The sequence below is a fragment of the Haliotis cracherodii genome, unplaced genomic scaffold (genome assembly GCF_022045235.1).
Source record: "Haliotis cracherodii isolate W230 unplaced genomic scaffold, xgHalCrac1.p SCAF_5, whole genome shotgun sequence".
Classification (NCBI taxonomy): Eukaryota; Metazoa; Mollusca; class Gastropoda; order Lepetellida; family Haliotidae; genus Haliotis; species Haliotis cracherodii.
Genome location: NW_027266308.1, coordinates 67,181,076 through 67,206,761, shown reverse-complemented (window position 1 = coordinate 67,206,761; position 25,686 = coordinate 67,181,076). Strand labels below are relative to the sequence as shown.

The following is a 25,686-nucleotide window of genomic DNA, read 5'->3' as shown; positions in this document are numbered from 1 at the left end:
TAGATGTGTTGGTGTGACATGGTGGATGTGTTAGTGTGACATGATAGATGTTGATGTGACATGATAGATGTTGGTGTGACATGGTAGATGTGTTGGTGTGACATTGTAGATGTGTTGGTGTGACAAGGTGGATGTGTTGGTGTGACATGGTAGATGTTGGTGTGACAGGGTAGACTTGTTAGTGTGACATTGTAGATGTGTTGGTGTGACATGGTAGATGTGTTGGTGTGACATGATGGATGTGTTAGTGTGATGGGGTAAATGTGTTTATGTGACATGATAAATGTGTTAGTGTGGTTTGATAGATGTGTTCAGTGTTTGCGTTTACGGCGTCCCATATACAAAAATATGCACTGGAAAAAAATAGGACGCCAAAAAAACAACCTTTACGTGTCCTCTTACGCGTTTTTTATTTTGAAAAAAGTTCATTTCACACATAACTTATTGTTGTTTTGTTTCGTGTTTCTCTCGCTCCCAAAACCCATGTGATAATGTGTATCCAATATTCGCTGGGTTCCGGTGCAAGCAAGCCAGATTTTGGCGGGAACGCGGGAAACTGAGAGGTATCCGATGACGTTTCTCTTCCATGTCGTGTCCGTAATGGCATCGCTGATTGGTTTACAAAACGGAAATAGAAACGTAAGCCAATTGCAGACCTTGTAAACATTATTTTGTCAATGTCAAGGACTAAAGTCCAAATGGCATCCCCAAAACTTTGTCAAAAGAAAAATAGGTTTCAAGAAAGTTTGCTTGAAGAGCCAATATACTCTTCAACACCGTAGGCCGGTAGACCAGCCATGTCGTAGTCACGTCAAAATAAAGGGTAGATCTATATAATTTTATGAACCTACCTGTCATGTCATTCTTTTATTAAATCAATCACATTTCACAATGTCTGAAATGCGTATTCCATTTCAATTTATCATTTTTTATCGAAAGATTAAATGATTCACTATTTCCTGCGATGTTATTGAAAATAAAATTCTCGGACACATACTTCAACAACGGTCCACATCGAACATGTCAAAGAGCAAAACAAAGACGTTTCAAGCAAATCTTTAAATCTAGTATACAAAGTAATAAATAACATCAACCAAAATATATCTACAAGTTGTCGAAATTACAGCTAAGTTATTATTTCAATCTTTTCGTGCAATCGCGTATAATGTAAATCAAATGACATCTCGGCTTTCGTCGCCTCGATTTCTCGGCTCGGATATGATGTTTCCAATATGCCTGAAAAACCTTTGTCACAGCTCCTAACCTAGAACGATACATCCACCAAGTTCCATGTTTTTAATATAGATCACGAGTTTCCTGCTTGAAACGTTCAGAATAACAAAAAACTTTCGTCAAAATCTTTGATTACACACGTGCCATTGCTGTAATTTGATTGACAACATTAGGTCATGTACTCTAGTTTGACCAATCACCACCCTCGTAGCAGATATCGGCAAGAAAGCACGTGACAAACTTACAGCGACGAAAAGACTTGGCGAGGTTAGTGTAGATGAAAAAATAAACTTTCTAATACGAAGCTTCGAAAACGGACGTATTTCTTCATGTTACTGACAGTCGCAGGTATCAAGAAATTGGTGATGACAGATACTATTTACAATTATTTATAAAATACTTTTCCGATCAGGTAAACAATGAAAATAAAAAAGAAATAGGTAATTGGATTTTATGTTTGTTTATATTTGACAAAAATCGTCAAATTTACCCTTCCTTGGTCCTCAATCTGGACATTTGAATGTGTTAGCGTACATTTGTTTTTATTTACAACTTACTTAAGTTGTAAATGCTTTATTTAAATAATGTGATAAACATAAATATGTATAAACAGTAGGATTAGACCTTTCAACATGTAGTTGCAAAGATGTTTTGCTAGACTAACATTTAGTCTATGAAATCTTATATTACACAATACCCTTCTCGACTCTAAAAATAAATATATAATGTCTCCTTTGCTGATTTCCTAGCTAGAGCTGGCTTGACTTGCTTTTGTATACGTTTCTAGATTTGTGTTGTTTTCACAAAATATATATATTCCACAGTCATGGTGCAGGACTAATGTTTTACAAGCAGATATTTTCCTTGATAAATGTTGGCTTCATCTATCACACAAGAGTCTCTGGGAACTTGGTGTCACAGCAGATAAAGCTCCTGGTTGACTGGTGTTGAAAGAGTCAAGTGGCTAATCTATGAAGATTTCAAAGATGTTTTGTGTACACACATAAAAACTGAGACTTAAAGATTTTAACCACACACTTATTTATGCTCAGAATGGCCTAAACTTCAACATTTCAGGTCCACATTTAACAAAATTACGGCGCTCGCGGCTACCGCGTCACAGGGGACCCCATTATTTTGGAACACAACGCAAACACTGGTGTTAGTGTGATGTGGTAGATGTGTTAGTGTGACATGGTAGATGTTAGTGTGACATGGTAAATGTGATAGTGTGACGTGGTATATGTGTTAGTGTGACATGGTGGATGTGTTAGTGTGACATGGTAGATGTGTTAGTGTGACATTGTAGATGTTTGTGTGATGTGGTATATGTGTTGGTGTGACATTGTAGATGTGTTGGTGTGACATTGTGGATGCGTTGGTGTGATGCGGAATATGTATTGGTGTGACATAGTAGATGTATCAGTGTGACATGGTAGATGTCTTAGTGTGATATGGTAGATGTGTTGGTGTGACAGGGTAGATGTTGGTGTGACATTGTAAATGTGTTGGTGTGACATTGTAGATGTGTTGGTGTGACATTTAGATGTTGGTGTGACATTGTAGATGTGTTAGTGTGATGTGATAGATGTGTTGGTGTGACATTGTAGATGTTGGTGTGACATGGTAGATGTGTTGGTGTGACATGGTGAATGTGTTGGTGTGATGTGGTAGATGTTGGTGTGACATGGTAGATGTGTTGTGTGACATTGTAGATGTGTTGGTGTGATGTGGTATAAGTGTTAGTGTGACATGGTAGATGTTGGTGTGACAGGGTAGATGTGTTGGTGTGATGTGGTATATGTGTTGGTGTGACATGGTAGATGTTGGTGTGACATGTAGATGTGTTGGTGTGACATTGTAGATGTGTTGGTGTGACATTGTAGATGTGTTGGTGTGACATTGTGGATGTCACGGGGCTTTCCTGTTGCTCTCTGGGATGTTTGCACCAGACATTTAAAATTGTTGAAATTTTCAATATGATGACATGTCCTGAAGTAAAACTGTGGCTATCTGTAATATGATACAGTTTTTGTTTTTTCGCTGTGATTTGTAAACATAATGATTAACAAACATTCTTGAATATATAGTCACTTTAAAGTTTGGAAAAGTCATAATCTGGTGTACATTAATTGTCAATTTCTGTTGGGTAGGTTAGACTTTTACTAATGCTGTTATCAATGAAGACAGTGATGTACTACTGACATTATGTAGGTGGATACTTATATAATACAGTATTATTTGGGTGAACAGATATATATTTTGGGTATTATGAAGGTAAATATCTGCATCATTCTGATATTATGTGTTGTCAAGTACTATACTATTGGTATTGGTATACTGTTTGATACTGTTGGTGTTTTGATGGTACACACCCACTGTGAGGTCAGAGCGACCTTCATGTGTACTGAGTGAACCATGAGTGCCATTCACAAGTCTACACTCAAGGCGAAGTATACATTGTAACAATAAACAGGAAACAGTGTTTATTTATAACTGCTATGTCATTATTTGTTTTAACTTTGCTTTTCAAATATGAACCAAATCAAAAGTGTAATCTATCTTTTGAAAATCTGTGACTATACGATGTGATATACTCTATGACATTATCATGTGATATATTCTCTGTGACATTAGCATGTGATAAACTCTGTGATAATCACCTGATATACTCTGTGATAATCACCTAATATACTCTATGACATTATCTAATGATATCCACTATGCTGCACCTAAGACATGTCCTCTTACTGTTAGAGGCACAATTGTTCATTATTATTATAATCTTGTTGTATACAGCGCTATTTAATGTGCCTTTTCAAACAGTAGCTGCTTGCTTGGGTGTGAAGTTAGCGCATATACTTATCTCTCTATGATTACGGGCAGTTATTTCAGCTAGCTCCAACAGCTGTAGTTATACCTCGTCAGGTATTGATGTCATAGAATTCAAGTATGTTGATGAATTGCATTCATCAAAATGATTGCTTTCATTGTCATCACAGTACCTTGCAATATGGGAAGGCTTTCTTTCACTCTCTACAATTTTTCCGTTTAAATGGCGACACATTATGGTTTTTAGTTGAAACCCAGAGAAGTGCAGACTGGTGACATTTCTTTGAGCTTCGTTCTACCTTCTATTAAGACATGCTCAGATATGTACAGAATCTTTCAGTCATTTGCGAGGAGGTCACACTGCTGTCTGCCCTCAACCCTGGCTCTCTCACTGCTCGGACAGACTGAGGCACACTCCCGTCTTGTGCAAAGTGAACTCAGAAAAAACATGCCATTGAAGTTGTTAGAAGTGAATGTCAGTTACTGGTGTGAGTGTCCTTGTGTCTGACATGTGCTTGGCTGGTGGAGTGTGTTCGTCTTGAGCCAGCAGACCATTGCAGGTGAGGGCAATGGAGTCCCTCCCACGACCCACTGATATGTAGACACAATCAGCTGGCCACAGACATGGCTTGGAGTAAGGGAGATTGTCTGTGGACTGATCGCCAGTGTACTGGGAGCTGACTGTCTGACTGACACAGGTGGTGTTTCACTCACCTGCTCGTTAGGCTCACCTGAGGATAATGCTCATGAAGGTACATTTCATGTTCTACCTTCCTGCCAATCTTCCAGTCTGCTTTAAAATAAAGGTATGTCTAATTATTCATAATAACATCATTTTATGTATGTTGTTTGAATTTGGGTCTGGCTAATTAAGATAATACAATAGATATTTGTCTTAATTGTTTATATTTTTACCACGGTTATGTTTTGATCACAATCTCATTGATATTAATCTATGACAATTTTTCAAGCACATGTTTAGAATCATCACAATTGTGGTTTGCAGTTTAGCTGGTGAAGAAGAATTAACAGTGTCAAGATTTTTAATGATGTCATGCTAATTAAGGCTTTTACAATCATCACTTTTAATTAATGTACAAAGTTTTTCAAATTAGGGGCGTTTGAACTTTTTTATTGGTGATCTCTTAAAAGCTGCTAACCAGGTATATTCATCACTGCTGTGTTTAGTATGACTATTTGTAATAAGTGAGATTAATGTAGGAGGAGCGTGGCCTCTAAGTTTACTAGTGGTGATACGAATGACCAATGCATTGATGGGTTGCAATGTTTAGCTTCTCAATAGACGTATCAACCCCACTGGCACATGAAGTAAAAAATATCAATACATAATTTAAATGTTTTCCATAGTAACTGTTACAAAAAACACTAATTAGTACTGAAAAATAAGAGTGAAAATGTAAATATTTTCATTTGTTGTGCCATACTTCACACTGCCAACTGTTAATCGTCAATGTGCCAGGTATTTAGCCATCCTGTCTGTGAAAAAGATGGCTTACACACCACAGATAAAAGTACATGCAAGCATTGTGATACGTCGTATCGAATCATGAACAAGGTATCGTTATAAATATTGGATCGCACAGTCGGTGTACCGTCCCAGCCTTAAAGTTTACATGTGATAATAATGCATTAACGTTATAGCCTTGGTGAACATTGCATCATCATTTATTCCATGGTTGAACTCGTGTGAAGAATTAAAACAATGTTCCACATATATAGGATATCAGTGAAGCACATGTGGAATATGAAATAGTATTGATAGGAGCGATGGAGGAGGGCTTGAGGGTAGCTAATCTGTGTTATCTTATCGAGGAGAGAAGATGAGAAAAGTAGCGGATCTCAGTTGTCATCATGACCGACAGATCTCGGACCTGACTGGACATGATAATACACATAATATTATATTGTAGGGTGTGATTTCCTTGACAAGACTGCGCTGGTGCAGTTAGAATCGGCTTGTGCAACCTAAGTTTATAAGCAGACTGCACTGAATGTAGTTGGTAAAATATTCTATGAACAGGCTGATAAATATCAATGACTTTAAATTTATACCATGTATACACGATCTGAACAAATTGAAATAGTTACTTACTTTTCACTCGATTTTTAAGTTTACATGCTGTTAAGGTACACGAGAGATTGCCAGTCTTCGCTATATACATATTAGCCAATCAAATCACTCTTTGTTCATTAATTTACATACAGATTAATTCCTGCAAGACAAATGGAAAATGATGAGCAATCAAATCTCTTGGTTTTCTCACACGGCTAAGGACGAATATAGACAGGATTCCTAGGGGTACCGAATAACATGGCGGTCTGTTGTGATGACAGTGTATGTCCTCGTGGAGATTTCTTGATACTTCTGACCATAGATACATACATAAGAGAGAAGATTATAAGGCGGGATTGGCTAACATATAATGAAGAAAGTGTGTTGATGTACTGCAGGTTATAATATGACAAAATAGTGGGAAGATGAATGTGTTAGGACTGGATCAAAATCTTTTCACTTGCAAGAAATTAAAATCCACGAAAACACTGAAATTCATGAGCGTTCTGATGCCAAATGTTAGGTGAAGAAACGTTGTCTGGTATCATGTCATTTGTTCTAATTTTCCAGTAAGGTATCTAGTGCAGTCAGTATGTCTATCAACTGCAGTCTGCACTCGCTGCAGTGGAAAAAAACCTGAAATTGCACCATGTATTATAGCTTTCATGATAGAATTAGATTTGATCATGCAAACTTTATAGAAATGCACTCACAATTCCTTCAAATTTAAACAATTTTTAGTGGATGCTGTTGCTAAAGTTGTCAATGTTACCATTTATCAGTGATAAGAGTAAATTCTGTACTGTTATTCTACTGATGAATACTTGTACCAGACAAGATGGAGGTTGATCAGCCCCAGAGAGTGGTGTGAAATAAGGGAAAAGGTTAAAAGTAACTGGAGTATTTTGAGTGTAATGGCCAACATGTTTGTAAAGCATTTGACGAAAAGGTAGTTGTAAAATAAAAAATTCAAGGCATGTACGCTATTCTTGGACTTGCTATTTGCTTACTGCACCGTCTCTGCATGATGACATCCTGGAGGTCGAGTAGCCATTGATTGGACAACAGTATGACCTTCAAGACTACTTATGAGATGAAACCTAAACTATTGTCAGTAATTCATAAGATCTTTTGAACTATTATCTTTTAATGGGTGATGAATGATTGAAACCTGCACTGGTTGAGATATTGTCTTTTTTATGAATATATTACACTGCTGTTCTCTTCCCATGTGGGGAAACTGTGTCAAAATACATGTAGGTCCCCAGTACCTCATGCTGGCGTCCCTGTGGGGACCCTCTGGTTCAGAACTAGCTGATGGGTGTGTATCCTGAGGGAGTTGTTCAGACCAGGCTGATGGGTGTGTTCCCTGAGGGAGTGGTTCAGACATGGCTGATGGGTGTGTACCCTGAGGGAGTGGTTCAGACCAGGCTGATGGGTGTGTTTCCTGAGGGAGCGGTTCAGACCAGGCTGATGGGTGTGTACCCTCAGGGAGTGGTTCAGACCAGGCTGATGGGTGTGTTCCTTGAGGAAGTGGTTCAGACCAGGCTGATTGGTGTGTAACCTGAGGGAGTGGTTCAGACCAGGCTGATGGGTGTGTTCCCTAAGGGAGTGGTTCAGACCTGGCTGATGGGTGTGTACCCTGAGGGAGTGGTTCAGACCAGGCTGATGGGTGTGTTTCCTGAGGGAGTGGTTCAGACCTGGCTGATTGGTGTGTTCCCTGAGGGAGTGGTTCAGACCTGGCTGATGGGTGTGTTCCCTGAGGGAGCGGTTCAGACATGGCTGATAGGTGTGTACCCTGAGGGAGTGGTTCAGACCAGGCTGATGGGTGTGTTCCCTGAGGAAGTGGTTCAGACCAGGCTGATTGGTGTGTAACCTGAGGGAGTGGTTCAGATCTAGATGATGGGTGTGTTCCCTGAGGGAGTGGTTCAGACCAGGCTGATTGGTGTGTAACCTGAGGGAGTGGTTCAGACCAGGCTGATGGGTGTGTTCCCTAAGGGAGTGGTTCAGACCTGGCTGATGGGTGTGTACCCTGAGGGAGTGGTTCAGACCAGGCTGATGGGTGTGTTTCCTGAGGGAGTGGTTCAGACCTGGCTGATTGGTGTGTTCCCTGAGGGAGTGGTTCAGACCTGGCTGATGGGTGTGTTCCCTGAGGGAGTGGTTCAGACATGGCTGATGGGTGTGTACCCTGAGGGAGTGGTTCAGACCAGGCTGATGGGTGTATTCCCTGAGGAAGTGGTTCAGACCAGGCTGATTGGTGTGTAACCTGAGGGAGTGGTTCAGATCTAGATGATGGGTGTGTTCCCTGAGGGAGTGGTTCAGACCAGGCTGATGGGTGTGTTCTCTGAGGGAGTGGTTCAGACCTGGCTGATTGGTACGTACCCTGAGGGAGTGGTTCAGATCTAGATGATGGGTATGTTCCCTGAGAGAGTGGTTCAGACATCCAACTCATTGTTGTGTACCCTGAGGGAATAGTTCACATCCAGCTCATTGGTGTGTACCATGAGGGAATAGTTCACATCTAGCTCATTGGTGTGTACCCTGAGGGAATAGTTCACATCTAGCTCATTGGTGTGTACCCTGAGAGAGTGGTGGACATCTAGCTCATTGGTGTGTACCCTGAGAGAGTGGTGGACATCTAGCTCATTGGTGTGTACCCTGAGAGAGAGTGGTGGACATCTAGCTCATTGGTGTGTACCCTGAGAGAGTGGTGGACATCTAGCTCATTGGTGTGTACCCTGAGAGAGTGGTGGACATCTAGCTCATTGGTGTGTACCCTGAGATAGTGGTGGACATCTAGCTCATTGGTGTGTACCCTGAGAGAGTGGTGGACATCTAGCTTATTGGTGTGTACCCTGAGAGAGTGGTGGACATCTAGCTTATTGGTGTGTACCCTGAGAGAGTGGTTCACATCTAGCTCATTGGTGTGTACCCTGAGGGAATGGTTCACATCTAGCTCATTAGTGTGTACCCTGAGAGAGTGGTGGACATCTAGCTCATTGGTGTGTACCCTGAGAGAGTGGTGGACATCTAGCTTATTGGTGTGTACCCTGAGAGAGTGGTTCACATCTAGCTCATTGGTGTGTACCCTGAGGGAATGGTTCACATCTAGCTCATTGGTGTGTAGTTGTTCAGTGCATGCACTATCAACCAGTTGTTTGCCATCTGAAGGTTGGGCTTTAGCCTGCTGTATGATACACAAGTGACACTGATGTTTCGTAACTCACAGAGAAGATTTGATGTTTTAGGTTTCAACAAGATAATCCTTGTTTTAGTATTATTGTTGTTTACCTTTTGTGATACGATCGGAAGATGGTGTACTACAAGGATATCCCTTTTGGCCCCAGTAATGGGTCAAATCAACTTTTTGAATACAGTGTTCATGATTATGCTGCAACAATGGTAGGTCAGAGAGTTGTATGTAAAGCCAACGTTCACGCATGTTGCGGCATAATTATGACAGCGTAACTCATTGACAGAACAAGATGACGTGATGGGAAGGAGGCCATGAATGATGTTAGATTTTTAGTTTGAAACTCATAAAATCAGACCAGTTGTTGATAAGACTTGTCTGTGTATAAACCCTGTGTGTCTTTAACGTTCAGTAATGTCACACTGGCATGCAGGGCTTTATATAGGAATGTAGGTCCAGGGGTCAACAATCTGTAGGATATATACTCCAGTGTACTTTGTTATTTTGTCATATGTTTCCTCTGTAGCTGCCTGATGAAATGTAAAAATTAATTAATTTTAAAAACTTTTACATGTATTGCCTGACTGTTTTAGTCTTAATTTAAGAATAATCATGTACATATACAGTAAACAACGTTTATAATGAACTGACGGATATAACAAACTTATGTTTTGTTCCTGGCCATCTGCTGTATATGGGCTGTACATATGCATATGATTTAAATTTTCGTTGTGTTCATTGAAATTCCTGCATTCTGATAAGCTGAATTGGTCACGTGTTATTGCATTCATTTCCCAATGAATGTAAAAGATTAAGCCACGCCCACTGAGGCGCACTATTTTTATTACTGCGGAATGTCGGGGAATCCCAATATTACAGTCGAGGGAATTCCCTTTCTGCTCACGTGAATCGTCATGCACAGGACATTTAGCGACTTTCATTGTCCAAACTACCCTTTGAAACCGAGGGCCGAGAATGAATGAAACAGCAAAGGTACAGGCTCGCTCGCCTGTTTTTTCCGGTAGCCTCAGTTCAACTTCCATGTCTTTGGGTTTCATTCCTGACTAGCATTCTTCCAACTGTGTTTTACTGTAATCAAGGAAGCAATGTTTGAATTTGGCGGTAACTGACCATGTTATTTGAAACAGCCGCCTTCTCCTGGACATATTTCTTCCGGTTCGTTACAGTCTGACTGTTGCAGTTCTTTTTGCCTCTTGCATTAATTGACTGGTGCAATGAACATTGTTTTGTTCCTACTCTCCGTTGATTCGCTACTGACTGTGTAGGCATGTCAAGTTATGTGCATAAATTAAACGATCACCTGATTCATGTCACGCCACAGTATGTATTCCTACACCTGGAATGTTTATCAATCTCGTCATTTTTGTCTGTTTTGATATATGCAACTCTTTTTCAATAAACTATTGTAGATAAAACATATTTTATGTTGTCGAATTTAACTATAAGCATTGTATTTTTTTGGGTTCATTGAGGTATGAATCGAAAAACCAATGTGCAAACTTTTGTAAGAATCCACTACTGTATTATCTTGAGATATTGTTTTAAAAGTTTCTGCTCTTCATTGAGTTAAAATGATTGGATAATGTAATGTTTACCAAGTCAATAATTGTGTGATAGTTATCATTTAATGGATGTGTTATTCCACACATGTAAAAAATCCAAGGTTTCTATGAAATGCAAACCGTGTGCTTCTTCCGTATGGTAAACTTGTACAACATAACTGCTGAAGAGATACACTAAAACTTGCTGAAAACTGCTTATCAGCGAATACCTTCAAAGTCAGAGACACTTGTCAGATGATTTTGTATAAGTGGCGATATCGGTTTCATCAATGCTCAACTTACAAAGGCCAGCCGGTAGAGCTTACCCCTTCTCTCTCATTTGTGAGACCAGCTCTGACGGTAATGGAATTGTTCACGAAGGTGTAGTGAGGAAGGTAACACGGCCAGCCGGCAGATCTATATTAACTGCATTAAATGTATGGCTGATTAGGTAAGCTGCCATGTTTATATATCATTGTGGACACTGCTGAGATCAGCATGTCAGAGTCAGTTGTCTGGCAAGTATCATGTGAAGTCTACCTGAGTACACAGGATTGCTGACAGCTTGGACACTCTCAACTCAAGGCGTTTCTGGGAGTAGAGTTGAGGTACCTTCAGGGTAGTGGCAGTGAGTTGTTTAAAGAGGTTTTTGAGAGCATATAGTTGGATCACAGTGTCCACAGTGTCCAGTTATATGGAAGAAAGCCCAAAGTGACACAGGTTGTAGATTTTAACCATGTGCCAGATAAGTCAAGGATGATAATTAGAATGTAATCTTTGGTTTGAATCCACCGCTAGTGGATCATGTCACAACCAAGGGACACTACTCAGTGAAGTACCTTAGACGCAGTGTTTGAAATAAATTATGATTTCAAAACCCAACAAGACAAAACCTGGGCAGGTGACCCATAAATGTTGCCTGCGCATCTTCAAAGTTACCTGCCAGCATTAAGACATTATGAATATTGAAAAATTGTGAAAAATATGTGACAAATCGCGCCGAAGTCATTGAAGTAATGCAAACAATTACTTGAGAATCTACAAGGAGTTATGAGCCCAACAGAAAAGTTACCAGCCTCAGGCAGTTGGGCAGGCTGTTATTTCCGTCACTGCTTAGACCACTGGGCCACCTGTGCTGTAACAGCCAATAACACTATCTTTGAAGAATATTAGATTGATAAGCATATTTTCCGAAAAAGGAGGTCTGGGCTTGACATTCCCAGCAGGCTTTCTTCTAGTTAAAATGTTTGATGTATTTCATTCAAACAGTTAAAGATTCCCAACTTATAGAGAGACAGTGTCCCAGTGCAACACATTGTACCAACTTATAGAGATACAGTGTCTCAGTGCCACTCTTTGTACCAACCTATAGAGAGACAGTGTCTCAGTGCAACTCATTGTACCAACTTATAGAGAGACAGTGTCTCAGTGCAACACATTGTACCAATCTATAGAGACGGTGTCTCAGTGCCACTCTGTGTACCAACCTATAGAGAGACAGTGTCTTATTGCAACACATTGTACCAACTTATAGAGAGACAGTGTCTCAGTGCAACACATTTTACCAATCTATAGAGACAGTGTCTCAGTGCCACTCTGTGAACCAACCTATAGAGAGACAGTGTCTTATTGCAACACATTGTACCAACTTATAGAGATACAGTGTCTCAGTGCAACACATTGTACCAACTTATAGAGAGACAGTGTCTCAGAGCAACACATTGTACCAACTTATAGAGAGACAGTGTCTTATTGCAACACATTGTACCAACTTATAGAGAGACAGTGTCTCATTGCAACACATTGTACCAACTTATAGAGAGACAGTGTCTCAGTGTCACTCATTGTACCAATCTACAGAGACAGTGTCTCAGTGCAGCACATTGTACCAATCTACAGAGACAGTGTCTCAGTGCAACACATTGTACCAACTTATAGAGAGACAGTGTCTCAGTGCAACACATTGTACCAACCTATAGAGACAGTGTCTCAGGAAACACATTGTACCAACATATAGAGAGACAGTGTCTCAGTGCAACACATTGTACCAATCTACAGAGACAGTGTCTCAGTGCAACACATTGTACCAACTTAAAGAGAGACAGTGTCTCAGTGCAACACATTGTACCAATCTACAGAGACAGTGTCTCAGTGCAACACATTGTACCAACTTATAGAGAGACAGTGTCTCAGGGCAAAACACATTGTACCAACCTATAGAGACAGTGTCTCAGTAAACACATTGTACCAACTTATAGAGAGACAGTGTCTCAGTGCAACACATTGTACCAATCTACAGAGACAGTGTCTCAGTGCAACACATTGTACCAACTTAAAGAGAGACAGTGTCTCAGTGCAACACATTGTACCAATCTACAGAGACAGTGTCTCAGTGCAACACATTGCACCAACTTATAGAGAGACAGTGTCTCAGTGCAACACATTGTACCAACCTATAGAGACAGTGTCTCAGTAAACACATTGTACCAACTTATAGAGAGACAGTGTCTCAGTGCAACACATTGTACCAATCTACAGAGACAGTGTCTCAGTGCAACACATTGTACCAACTTATAGAGAGACAGTGTCTCAGTGTCACTCATTGTACCAACCTATAGAGACAGTGTCTCAGTGCAACACATTGTACCAATCTACAGAGACAGTGTCTCAGTGCAACACATTGTACCAACTTATAGAGAGACAGTGTCTCAGTGTAACTCATTGTACCAACTTATAGAGAGATGATGTCTCAGTTCCACTCATTGTACCAACCTATAGGTCGCACTGGTGGCCCTGTCGTCTATTGCACTGCAATTCATTGCGTAGATTTGCGTTCCTTTGGCATGCAAGAAACCTGTGATTGTGGGTTCAAATCCCGGTTTCCTCCAATTATGTTTCCAGGTTTGTCAGCACCATACCCCTGCTTGTGTGTTTCACCAAAAATGTCTGAGAACTGCATCCCTTCAGGCTTTCCTCCCACATTGATCCAATATGCCACGATAAGACTGGAGTACTGTTCAGCACAGCATTAAACCCAACTCACTCACTCATTCACTTACTATGTGTGCAACAGTGTGACTGGATATGGGCATCTGAGTGCAGAGCATTGTCCTCCTGTAATTATACAGGTGTTAAATAGGCCGCCTACGTGGTCTAGTGGTAGAGCATGTACCTGGAGGACAGAAGGTTGCGGGTATGATCCCAGGCCGCGTCATACCAAAAGATGTTAAAAGATGGTACTTGTGACCCTGTCTAAACCTCGGCATTAAGGGGCTAAAACAAGGACTGGTCGGCTCGGAGTCAGTATACTGTGTCTGAGGGGGGTATTCATGTTAAACTGCGGCATGGTATCTCAGTGGGCTAGCACTATGAAATCGGCATTAGTCCGGACTAGTACAAGCAGCCACACACGTGCATGCATGTCACTTTATAAGTGCAATTATTTTGGACTACACGTTAAACCGCATTTCACCTCATCTCACTTCTCCATATTTACATTGATTTTGCACTAATAGAATTTAATATATCCTGATTACATGGACCCTTGGTCAGGTTGTTTCTGATCTGATTTCCTTATCAATGTCCCCTGAAACATATTGCTGACATGGGACTATGACTATGACAAATAGTAGTAATTGTAGATATGAGGGCAACTCGGGACTTAGAAGCTTGAAATCACTGCCTCACTAACATTGTTCTGATATCTTGTTTTGATGCCCAAGTGAAAGTGGTCTCCAGTCTTCACCAGGTATTTCAGTCTGTTCTACAGATACAATTATTAAGTTTGCGTTTATCTGGATCTACACTGGATGAGATAGGATAACACTATGGTGTGAGGTGAATACGCTGGATTTGCTTATCAGAGAGTGCGTTCGCCTGGCACCCTGTATCATAGAAATCGCAGACTTGTGATGAGAAGTGATTATCAGCAAGTGGAGTGGATTTGCAATGAGTCAATTAGTACCTCTTGACTGCCATGAAATATGGTCACTTCAGTGCCTTTATGACTTGAACAGTTTGAAGACTGACATTTTATCTGGGGAACTGTTTGCATAGGGCCTGTAATGATATAAGTGATTTGCACTCAGTGTTGTATTGTGGGTTATTTTAGCTTAATTGTATTGTCTTTGTATTAGACAAACAGCTGCCTCATCCATGTGGGCTTGTGTTTAACGTGGCACCTGGTTCTAAATTATGATTTTGCAATTAACTTGTTTACCTGAGTTCTCTGCCCTGTTCCCTTGTTACGTGTCAACTGGTTTGATCTGTGCTTACAACATGGCGGTATTAGCTTCTTGTGGATGGAAGCATTGTGTTCGACTTAATATTCTAAGTGATACCAGTGTTTACAGTAGACTATATATCCTTTGTTCACTGTAGATGAGGTCTACCCAGTGTTTACAGTAGATGAGGCCTACTCTGTGTTCACAGTAGATGAGGTCTACCAGTGTTCACAGTAGATGAGGTCTACCCTGTGTTCACAGTAGATGAGGTCTACCCTGTGTTCACAGTAGATGAGGTCTACCAGTGTTCACAGTAGATGAGGTCTACCCTGTGTTCACAATTGATGAGGTCTACCCTGTGTTGACATAGATGAGGTCTACCAGTGTTCACAGTAGACGAGGTCTACCCTGTGTTCACAGTAGATGAGGCCTACCCAGTGTTTACAGTACATACATACCCTGTGTTCACAGTAGATGAGGTCTACCCAGTGTTTACAGTAGATGAGGCCTAGCCTGTGTTCACTGTAGATGAGGTCTACCCAGTGTTCACAGTAGATGAGGCCTACCCTGTGTTCACAGTAGATGAGGTCTACCCTGTGTTCACAGTAGATGAGGTCTACCCAGTGTTCACAGTAGATGAGGTCTACCCTGTGTTCACAGTAGATGAGGTCTACCCAGTGTTCACAGTAGATTAGGTCTACCCCTGTGTTCACAGTAGATGAGGCCTACCCAGTGTTTACAGTAGATACCCTGTGTTCACAGTAAATGAGGTCTACCCAGTGTTTACAGTAGATGAGGCTTAGCCTGTGTTCACTGTAGATGAGGTCTACCCAGTGTTCACAGTAAATGAGGTCTACCCTGTGTTGACTGTAGATGAGGTCTACCCAGTGTTCACAGTAAATGAGGTCTACCCTGTGTTGACTTAGATGAGGTCTACCAGTGTTCACAATAGATGAGGTCTATCCTGTGTTGACATAGATGAGGCCTACCCAGTGTTCACAATAGATGAGGTCTATCCTGTGTTGACATAGATGAGGTCTATCCTGTGTTGACATAGATGAGGCCTACCCAGTGTTCACAATAGATGAGGTCTATCCTGTGTTGACATAGATGAGGTCTATCCAGGAAGTTCTGGAACTGATATTAAGGTAAACTATTTAGTAAGTCATCTGAGGGGCAATGTGGCCCAGAGGTTGAATCAGCCAGTGTTCAGAGTTCCTTCCCTTTCCAGCCTGGATCCACTCGTTGAGGGTTTGAATCCCATATTCATTATATGACCATGATGTCTAAAGCCCCAGGCCCTGTGTCAGTTTGAGCTCTCAGTGATGTTTGTGAAATAATGTTCAATTTTGGCATTATCCCTGCCATGAAGATAGAGGATATGTGTTTGGTGTCCGTTCATCCATCCTTCTGTTCATACATGAGACTTCCCAGGGGACAAGTTTTCTCGGAAAACCACTTTGGATAAAGGGATGAAATCATCATTAAGGGATAAAATGTTGATTAAGTTTGAAAAACATAATTGAAAACTAATGTCATACAGAGTTATGGCCCTTGTGTGAACATGGTGTACAGTTCCTCCAATTTCACAGAAACCATGTGCACTATAGTTTACATTTTGAATACATCATTAAGTGATGAATTTCAAGTTTGAAAACCACCATGGAGAATGAATGTTTTACAGTGTAATGGATGTTGTTTTTGCTTTTGCTGAAATGAGGGTAGACTTTGTGAAACTTTGTATGCACATCAGGCAAGTGCTGCACTGGTGAAAGTATGCAAGGATGGTGGGGGCGATGACTGACTGTCTTCTTGGTAAACCCCAACTCACTATCTGAAATCTATGCCCAGCATGCTTACTTTATATAACTTGTATACCAGGAGTAGGACTTCATTCTGCTGAAAATAATGCTGAGATATGATTTCTGGCTACGATGCTCACAAGAAATTGACACAGACTGTTGTGATCATAGATGCATAATTAACCAATCATTGACTTTTTTTCTGACTTGTATTTTTGTTGTTTTTGGTCCATGTGGACTTTTATCATGTTTATCACAATATCTGACTTTGGAATATGGGTATGGAAAGATACAAGGATCTCTTAATTATTTTTTTCTCCACAAGGTCTCAAATCTAGGTCAGGCGATTCTAATAACACAACTATTAAAAGTTTTGCCGTAGGAAACCCCTCTTAACATGTCGTCTCATAACCTCGGTTGATATCAATCAGGATGTTTTTGTTAACAGGGTGACAGGTAAGCACATGTGTTTATTACCTGTGTGTATGCATGTATTAAAGAGTGTTAATCCCAGGGGATAAGTTTGCTATAAAGATATAATCCCTGATGGTTTTCATTGGTCGACAGCAACACCCGCTGAGCGGCTGCGCACTTCAGTGATGACTAACTCTTAAATAAAGGTGTCTAGCATGTAATTTAAACCGTTTTCATTGCATGCCTTCTCTAATCAGTTATTCACAACCTTTGTCCCTCAAGATAAATTTGTTCTGTGAGAACAGTCATTCCCTGGAGTTATGTAGAATGGGATTGTTATGCGTTCGACTTTGCTATGGGATAAATGAAGGCCTGCAGGTCACCTCCCAAGGAAACTCATCAGTAGCAGGTGTGATGAAGTGCATGTCAAAGCTTCAGTTGTGTGACATCCGTAGGTCCATCAGTTGCTGGGTCCTGGTTGAGTAGTTGATACATCAACAGTAGCGGATCCTGAGGGGGGTTCCGGGGGAGGGGATCTTTTTCTATTTTCTGATGACATTTGGATAATGTATTGATATGGTTGTTCAAGTAAAATTATGAAAGTTTACATATAGTCTGTCATTTCTTGGGTTGGCTTTGGGTCCCATCATCCCCCCCCTCACCCGAAGTTACAAATGGCCCCCCTCCCCCCCTTTCCAACATCCTGGATCAGCGCCTGATCAGTGTATCATTCACCCGATGAAGGAGTAAGCATGTACTCCGAAATGTTGTGTTCCTCATAATAAATAATAAAGAAGTTGACATCCATAAATTCTCTTCCTGATCAATGTAGCTCTCCATCCATGGATGCCCCGGCCAGGGTTTGTACAAATTTTCAAATTTCCAGACTTAAGTAAAGCATTTGATTTAAGTTATAACCCTGGGAGGGTCAGATGACCAGGGGCTTAATGTGAGTGAGTGAGTTGTTTTTTTTTTCCACTTTGAACAATATTTTAATCATACAACAACATGTCAACTTAATTTCAGAGGAAAGCTCAAAGTGATGCAGATCTTAGACATTTACCACTTAAGTGAAACTCACAAGCACAAGGCACTCTTAGCCATCTTAGCGCTAAGACTACCATGACTACCATACTTTAACATGGACTGATGACAATCGTAGTGCAAAATCACTTTGTGAAAATGAGCCCAGGTGCTGACAGACCAAGAATCATAATCAGGGCAAGTCTGAATTTGAACCCTTGATCATAGGATTCTTGTCATGTTCTTCTCTCATGAAGCTGACACACATGGTTATCTGAAAGTGTGTTCAAGACTGATAAATCCAAGTTACTCCTATTCTTCAGAATCACCCAGGTAGGTTATCTGTGGTTAAGTGACATTCCTGACAGACAGAATACAGGTTAACTGATGCAACCCTAATCTCAGGTGATGTTGTTACACACAGCCCATGGATGCTGTCTTGGAATGCATTTTACACTCTTTGTAAGTCAAAATGCTTACCAAAAATGTATTCTCGTTGGGGACACAACAAAAAACTCCTATTTGCCTTCTCAAGTTTGTTTAAACAAGTTCTCTTTGACAATTTAATGAGTATGTAGGTAATGTTATCAACTTATTGATTTATGGATATGAAAGCGATATGCTGTCTGTAAACATCTGGGGCACATGAATACGACAATGTTTCCACCTGTCTGTCTGGTTCGACAGAATAATGACAGAATAATGGTATTATTTCGATAAATCATTTAATTAACTGTCGCAGGAATGACAGAGGCGATCTCTGGCTGATGTGTATTTTAATTACCTCGACATACCTGTGAAATATAACAAATAATATGTTATATTGGGTACTTGTCCAACATGGTGTGTGCTGGGCTCTGAGCACATGTAGTTTTTATAGAGGACTGTCATGAGACCTGCTTCTACAGCAGTTTGCAGGCATTGCATGTGCCAGAGCCCAGGATGAACCTGCCAGAGCCCAGGATGAACCTGCCAGAGCCCAGGATGAACCTGCCAGAGCCCAGGATGAACCTGCCAGACCCATACTGAGCTGCTTTAGGAGTTCAGATTGTTTCCCTGCACCAAGGTGACATGAGTTCCTGTCTGTGGTGGAAGGACCATGGTTTGCTTGTTCCTGATTGTGATGGAAGGACCATGGTTTGCCTGTTCCTGATTGTGGTGGAAGGACCATGGTTTGCTTGTTCCTGATTGTGATGGAAGGACCATGGTTTGCCTGTTCCTGATTGTGGTGGAAGGACCATGGTTTGCCTGTTCCTGATTGTGATGGAAGGACCATGGTTTGCCTGTTCCTGATTGTGGTGGAAGGACCATGGTTTGCCTGTTCCTGATTGTGGTGGAAGGACCATGGTTTGCTTGTTCCTGATTGTGGTGGAAGGACCATGGTTTGCCTGTTCCTGATTGTGGTGGAAGGACCATGGTTTGCTTGTTCCTGATTGTGGTGGAAGGACCATGGTTTGCTTGTTCCTGATTGTGGTGGAAGGACCATGGTTTGCCTGTTCCTGATTGTGGTGGAAGGACCATGGTTTGCTTGTTCCTGATTGTGGTGGAAGGACCATGGTTTGCTTGTTCCTGATTGTGGTGGAAGGACCATGGTTTGCCTGTTCCTGATTGTGGTGGAAGGACCATGGTTTGCTTGTTCCTGATTGTGGTGGAAGGACCATGGTTTGCTTGTTCCTGATTGTGGTGGAAGGACCATGGTTTGCCTGTTCCTGATTGTGGTGGAAGGACCATGGTTTGCCTGTTCCTGCCAGGTCTGAATACCCATGGAGGCCACAACTATAGAAGAGAGACACCACCAAAACAGCCACATATTCACTGTTAAAACACAAAGGTTAAGAGAGTTCTGGGCTTTTAAGAATATCTTGGTAATAACTTTCACCAAGTTCTTTTTTTCATAACAAAAGCTATCTTAATAAAGAAATACATTTGAGTTTATTAATATATGTAATAACTGTAATTTAAATGGAGTATATCTTCAAAGAAACCAAACACAACAACTTTATTGTTAGAGATATTGCCACTGAATCATTGCTATTGAATCATGGGTGCTCATGCATTTCGGTACTTGGAGCATGCATGTGACCCCATCTGTCAACACAGGTGTGTGTGTATGCTGTCTGTATAGATGGGTTGGTGCAATTGCTGGTATTATACACCGTGTATAGTAGGCCTCCATGTAATACAGACACTGTACACCACCTTCACAAGGTTGACCAGAATCGGGGACTGGCTGATTCAGGGTTTAAGGTTACACAGCACTGTGCAGAGTTGCATCCCTTTACCTTTGCCAGGATTCACTGGTGTATGTCTATGCTGTATGTATAGATGAGTTGGTGCAATTGCTGGTATATACACCGTGTATAGTAGGCCTCCGTGTAATACAGACACTATACACCACCTTAACAAGGTTCACCAGTCGGGGACTGACTGTTTCAGTGTTTAAGGTTACACACCACTGGTGTGTCTATGCTGTCTGTATAGATGAGTTGGTGCAATTGCTGGTATATACACCGTGTATAGTAGGCCTCCATGTAATACAGACACTGTACACCACCTTCACAAGATTCACCAGAGTCGGGGACTGGCTGATTCAGGGTTTAAGGTTACACAACACTGGTGTGTATATGCCATCTGTATAGATGAGTTGGTGCAATTGCTGGTATATACACCGTGTATAGTAGGCCTCCATGTAATACAGACACTGTACACCACCTACACAAGGTTCACCAGAGTCGGGGACTGGCTGATTCAAGGTTTAAGGTTACACACCACTGGTGTATGTCTATGCTGTCTGTATAGATGAGCTGGTGCAATTGCTGGTATATACACTGTGTATAGTAGGCCTCCGTGTAATACAGACACTGTACACCACCTTCACAAGGTTCACCAGAGTCGGGGACTGGCTGATTCAGGGTTTAAGGTTACACAACACTGGTGTGTGTCTATGCTGTCTGTATAGATGAGCTGGTGCAATTGCTGGTATATACACCATGTATAGTAGGCCTCCATGTAATACAGACACTGTACACCACCTTAACAAGATTCACCAGAGTCGGGGACTTACTGTTCAGGGTTTAAGGTTACACACCACTGGTGTATGTCTATGCTGTCTGTATAGATGGGTTGGTGCAATTGCTGGTATATACACCGTGTATAGTAGGCCTCCATGTAATACAGATACTGTACACCACCTTCACAAGGTTCACCAGAGTCGGGGACTGGCTGATTCAGGGTTTAAGGTTACACACCACTGTGCAGAGTTGCGTATATGACGTCTGTATAGATGAGTTTGTGCACAGTTGTTTGTATATTCAGGGCTCATTAAGGAACCTGGTTTGTTTACCACCAGAGAATGTTCTCTATCAAATGTATGTCAAACACAGATCAGCCATGAGTGTAGGAAAAATGTCCTAAAGTAGGAATTGTTCTTTGTGACTCTGCAGTGTTCTTCCTGGACCTTGCTCTAAGGGTACGTAACTGGCAGGGTCTTCTGTCAGTTGGGGTTATTTGAGAATTGACTTCAATATGTTTTGCGTTTATGGAGGTTGCGTACCAATTTTCAGGTTTATCCCTCCATAAACGCAAAAACATATCAAAATCAATTCTGATAAGTAAATACGTCTACAATAATATCTTCCCAGACTGTTTATTTAATCATAAACACAAAAAAACAAGTGAAGATAACAATACGAAATCAGTTGCATCGTTCAGTGCATCAATGACACACAACTCCGCCCTTTCTATTATTAGCCAATCAGGAAACAGTAGTCTGGTAGTTTGCAGGACAAAACTTGCTTGGTTAGCCAATCAAATGCCATGGAATCACTTGCAATTTATTTATCAATATTTAACTGTAAAGTATCTGTCATGACTGAACCAGTCATATTTCTTGTGACTTTCATTATAGGACCAGAATCACTTTGGGCTTTCCTCCCCATCAAGCTGACATGCCATGATATAACTGAAATAAGCAGATACTCACACACTTACCCTTCTGACCCTTGTGTAAATTGTGAAAATTTAAGTGTTTTAACTTGCACCAGGTGCATTTTGAGATGAAAACCTAGTTGCACCAGACAAAACCTAGTTGCACCAGACAAAACCTGGTTGCACCAGACAAAACCTAGTTGTACCAGACAAAACCTAGTTGCACCAGACAAAACCTGGTTGCACCAGACAAAACCTGGTTGCACCAGACAAAACCTAGTTGTACCAGACAAAACCTAGTTGCACCAGACAAAACCTGGTTGCACCAGACAAAATTGGTTGCACCAGACAAAATTGGTTGCACCCTGTACCCATAAGATTATGAAAGTTAAATCATGTACATAATCTTGAAGTATCCATTTTGACAACATGAAGCCCAAAAATAGCACAATAATAGGGGTTATTGACTTAGTATAAAAAAAGGTACTGAATGTGTTCAAAGACGATGTTGTGTGGATGTGTCAAGGTTTAGACACAAATTTTTAGAAATTGACATGCACTTGGTGTGTGTGGACATAAATATTAGGTTGCATTTTTCAATAATAGGTTGCACTGATGCATGTTATATACAGCTAAGTCAATCCCTGTATACTCATTGTGTTTAGTAGGCCCCATTGTAATGCAGACATGGTACACCACCTTCCCAAATATCTTCACAGGTGTTTTGTAAGAAAACTGTTGATGATGAATATTAGGCTCTTCCTGATTTTTAACTTGACTCTAACCAATTGAAAGTTAGAGAAGTTTAGAAAAAAAAATTTAGTTGTTTGTTATCCCCCTAGTTTGAAAAACGGAAGGATATAGTGATCAGCTTGTCCGTCCATCTGTCTGGTTTCTGTTTTCTGTTGCCAAAACCGTTGAATATTTCCAGATAAAACTCTCTATACAGATAAATCTGGTGCTGAACTGATGCCTTTTGATGATTTGGATGATTTTTTTTCACTTATATTATTATTATTATACTAAAAATGAGGGTAATACTGGTTTCTGGAGTAGGACTCAAAATCGATGAATATTTCTGATAAGACTTGCTATACAGATCAGTCGAGTGGTGAATTAGAGCCTTTTGATGATTTGGGCTTTTTATATTTTTTTCTTCATTGAACTGAAGGTATCCAATGGCAATCAGCCAAAAGTGCAACATCAGTAGCCAAACTCCATTTTCCAGTCACACCAAAGTGGGAGAATATGTCATCTCCTGATGACTCTTGTTTCAAAGTCTTGATCATGTTTCAGTGTGGGAGACAGCTTGTTCAAGGACAGGAATGATAGTAGGCCAAAACAACACATGTTTGTTTCATGAGTTTGTTTCATGTTTCAGCATGAGGAAGATTGTAGGCCAAAGCACCACATGTTTGTATCATGAACTTGTTTCATGTTTCAGGACAGGGAAGATTGTAGGCCAAAGCACCACATGTTTGTTTCATGAACTTGTTTCATGTTTCAGCTTCGGGAAGATTGTAGGCCAGAGCACCACATGTTTGTTTCATGAACTTGTTTCATGTTTCAGCTTCGGGAAGATTGTAGGCCAAAGCACCACATGTTTGTATCATGAACTTGTTTCATGTTTCAGGACAGGGAAGATTGTAGGCCAAAGCACCACATGTTTGTATCATGAACTTGTTTCATGTTTCAGGACAGGGAAGATTGTAGGCCAGAGCACCACATGTTTGTTTCATGAACTTGTTTCATGTTTCAGGATGGGGAAGATTGTAGGCCAAAGCACCACATGTTTGTTTCATGAACTTGTTTCATGTTCCAGCATGGGGAAGATAGTAGGCCAAAGCACCACATGTTTGTTTCATGAACTTGTTTCATGTTTCAGCATGGGGAAGATTGTAGGCCAAAGCACCACATGTTTGTTTCATGAACTTGTTTCATGTTCCAGCATGGGAAAGATTGTAGGCCAAAGCACCACATGTTTGTTTCATGAACTTGTTTCATGTTTCAGCTTCGGGAAGATTGTAGGCCAGAGCACCACATGTTTGTATCATGAACTTGTTTCATGTTCCAGGACAGGGAAGATTGTAGGCCAAAGCACCACATGTTTGTTTCATGAACTTGTTTCATGTTTCAGCATTGGGAAGATTGTAGGCCAAAGCACCACATGTTTGTTTCATGAACTTGTTTCATGTTCCAGGACAGGGAAGATTGTAGGCCAAAGCACCACATGTTTGTTTCATGAACTTGTTTCATGTTTCAGCATGGGGAAGATAGTAGGCCAGAGCACCACATGTTTGTTTCATGAACTTGTTTCATGTTTCAGCATTGGGAAGATGGTAGGCCAAAGCACCACATGTTTGTTTCATGAACTTGTTTCATGTTTCAGGACGGGGAAGATGGTGGGTCAAAAGAAGACTGGTACCTGGTGGAGAAGTCCAAACGCTTCTGTCTTCCCAAGACCATGCTGTTCCTGGGGAGAGACGAGTGTGATGTCGTAGTGCAGGTGAGTAACAACGAGACTCGCAGGCTCCTCCCTTAGGGGCGGCCATATCGGACAAATAGGTTGTTATTTAAAATGTGGAATTGATTTATCGCCACCAAGTGATGATGATCTTAAACATTTTATAATTACAAAGTGTAAACAGAATAACATGGTTGTACCTCTGAATATCAGAAACAGAGGTTCCCTAAACCTTCAAATCAGAGGGTTTCTATCCTGGAAGAAATGCAAGACAGCTTCTTTATTATGTTATCTGTATGCCTCAAAGGAAAGAAGTCAAACTTTAGTCTGTCAAGAATTAGTCAATGGCTACACATGACTGGATGTCTGAACAGTTTGAAAGAGTGGCTTGAATGTTGAAACACATGCATATTAGAATTTAATATTTGCTGACAACATTGGTTGATCATTTTGAACTGATTTGACAAATCATGACTATGTCGCAGGTTGTGTGATGTGTGGGATATTCAGGCTAATGAGATGAAAAGGCTCATGTTACTGGTACTTTCTGACTCTAAAACTAGAGATTTAACCTGAATCTCTGCATATGAAGTTCAATGTATGAATTTTCCCACATTAGGAGTCATGGACTTATACACTTTGTTGTAGAAAAACCCTATTGTAACTGCACTGTAAGGATGTGGGGGTAGTTTATTAAATTACAAAATAACGAGAGAGAAACAAGATATTTTTGTACAGTCCACACATGGTGATTCTCATTGAAGAAAGTTGACGTCAAACGTCTTTTGACGTCACAACACCATTGTATCCCAGCAGCCATAAGGTCCCTATGCTCCTGGTGGGTCACATTTGGTCACAGTGGGACATCTAATCTTGTGATGAAACAGGCAGTGCTGGCTTCACTGCACAGAAACCTGCGCAATATGTTGTACATCACTA

General features: G+C 40.9%; 1 protein-coding gene across 6 annotated transcripts in view; it reads left to right on the top strand.

Moving 5' to 3' along the window:
• Positions 1-25,686, top strand: part of LOC139442238 (centrosomal protein of 170 kDa-like) — a 182,877-nt gene that overhangs the window by 26,213 nt on the left and 130,978 nt on the right. For 5 of the 6 annotated variants that reach the window (XM_071223020.1, XM_071223016.1, XM_071223019.1 and 2 more), the window contains exon 2: positions 24,673-24,789. In XM_071223020.1, the coding sequence (XP_071079121.1) occupies positions 24,673-24,789 (117 nt within the window). Of the gene's footprint in view, positions 1-4,790; positions 4,872-24,672; positions 24,790-25,686 lie in introns of those variants that run through there. The other variant, XM_071223018.1, reaches the window with a different exon arrangement.